A 2,177-nucleotide genomic window follows, 5' to 3' on the forward strand; every position below is an offset into this window, starting at 1 on the left:
CATAGAACATTCTCACTAAAGGTTCATAAACCTTGGGAGGGGATACAAAGAGGAATTTAGACCATCCTTAAAAAACAAACAAATCCTTTACCTTACAATTTAAGGCCTACATGTCATCAAGATCGATTACTCTACGTGAGAGCAACAAAGAAATCCCTATTTGGGGTATCCCAGAAATTGAGGTCGGACTCTAGAGAACTCGAGATATCTACTTTGGATTTCTTGGGGGGAAAAGATTTAAGGGGGCCTTCTATCGGCTTTTTGCCAAGAGATTTTTTGCCTATTCGGTGAGAGTGGTCAGATAGTTCTGCCTGAGAAGAGGCAAACCCTTCCAAGTGGTCAGACCCTAGGTCTACTTGTTCTAGAGGCTGAGAAGAGGGGTTTCCCTTAGAACGAGTACTTTTTCTAGTGGAGACAGAAGGATTCTTGGAGTGTTTAGCCATTGGAGAATTTTGAAGAAGGGTTTCTGAGCGATAAGAACAATGAAGACACGAAAGGATGGTTTAGAGGATTAAAAAGAAAGGACTTTGACGGTTGAGTAGAGGAAAGGAAAGGGTGTCAGTGAAGGGTCATGATGATTGATTTTTCTTTCTTGAAAGCTGCGATTTATGGGAAAAGAGAGGAAAACCGTAGGCGCTTAATTAATGCGTACTTACAGAGAAAATAAAATTGAAAACATTAGATACGCAAGAATTAAAATTAACACATAGGTCCTAATTTTTATGATCAAGCGAAATAATGCCAAGTAGTTCTCTTAGGGAGCAAAATCTATCTTCAAGTAAAGGCTTGCAAAAATGTCTGCTAATTGATCTGTGGTGCCAACAAATGATAATTTTGTATCTTCCTTAAGGACATGATCTCTAATGAAATGATGTTTAATATCTATATGCTTAGCCTTAGAATGATGCACATGATTCTTTGAGAGACATATAGCACTAGAGTTATCACAAAATATTTGAATAGGTTTAAAAAATAGTTCATAGTCACCCAGTTGATGAGATATCCATAGTAACTGTGCACAGCATTGCCCAATGGAATTATATTTTGCCTCAGTTGTGGATAATGCAACTGAGCCTTGTTTCTTACTGTTCCATGATATTAATGCCTTTCCCAGTAATTGATATATTCCGCTAGTGCTCTTTCTGTCTTCGTTATCACCTGCAAGATCAACATCTGAAAAACCTTCAAGCTTAAAATTGTTAGAACGTGGGTACCATAGTCCATATGATATAGTTCCAATGAGATAACGAATTATTCTCTTTACTGCAGTCATGTACGATTCCTTAGGAGCTGACTGAAACCTGGCACATTTATACGCACTAAACATAATATCTGGTCGACTGACAGACAAGTAAAGCAAAGAGCCAATCATTCCACGATATTTAGTTTCATCAACTGAATTTCCTTTTTCGTCCTTGTCGAGACTTGTTGACGGGCTCACTGGTGTACCAATTGCTTTAGCGCTGCTCATGCCAAACTTTTGAATTAATTCCTTTGTATATTTCATTTGTCACACAAAGTTTTCTTCTTCAGATTATTGAATTTGAAGTACAAGGAAAAACGTAAGCTCTTCCATCATGCTAATTTCAAACTCACTTTGCATAAGACTAGCGAATTCCTTGCACAAAAGAGGGTTAGCACTTCCAAAGATAATATCATCAACATAGACTTGAATAATAAGATTACCTCCTGATGATCTTTTGATAAATAATGTAGTGTCTACTTTACCTCTTTTAAAGCCATGGTCAAGTAGAAATGAGCTAAGTCTTTCGTACTAGGCTCGTGGAGCTTGTTTAAGTCCATACAGAGCTTTAGTCAACTTATACACGTGGTAAGGAAATTTTGAGTCTTCAAAACCAGGAGATTGTTTTACATATACCTCCTCATCAATAAAGCCATTTAAAAATGTGCTTTTGACATCCATTTGGAAAAGTCTAAATCGTTTGAAGGATGCATATGCAAGAAGAATCCGTATAGACTCTAGTTGAGCTACTAGTGCAAAGATTTCATCATAGTCGACTCCTTCCTGCTGTGAGTAGCCTTGGGCTACTTATCTAGCTTTGTTTCTCACAACCTTTCCATCTTCATTTAGCTTATTTCTGAAAATCCATTTGGTTCCAACTACAGTAGCATTTGCAGGCTTAGTTAGCAGTTCCCAGACTTGATTTTTATCAAAT

At 37.3% G+C, this 2,177-nt stretch overlaps 1 protein-coding gene across 1 annotated transcript; it reads right to left on the reverse strand.

Annotated features, from left to right (window-relative positions):
• Positions 1–754: 754 nt before the first annotated feature.
• LOC107778626 (secreted RxLR effector protein 161-like) lies at positions 755–1,507 on the reverse strand. The gene has a single exon (XM_075221158.1). It carries the CDS (start codon positions 1,505–1,507, stop codon positions 755–757), a length of 753 nt encoding a protein of 250 aa, XP_075077259.1.
• Positions 1,508–2,177: the final 670 nt, after the last annotated feature.

This window comes from Nicotiana tabacum, chromosome 9 (assembly GCF_000715075.1).
Source record: "Nicotiana tabacum cultivar K326 chromosome 9, ASM71507v2, whole genome shotgun sequence".
NCBI lineage: Eukaryota > Viridiplantae > Streptophyta > Magnoliopsida > Solanales > Solanaceae > Nicotiana > Nicotiana tabacum.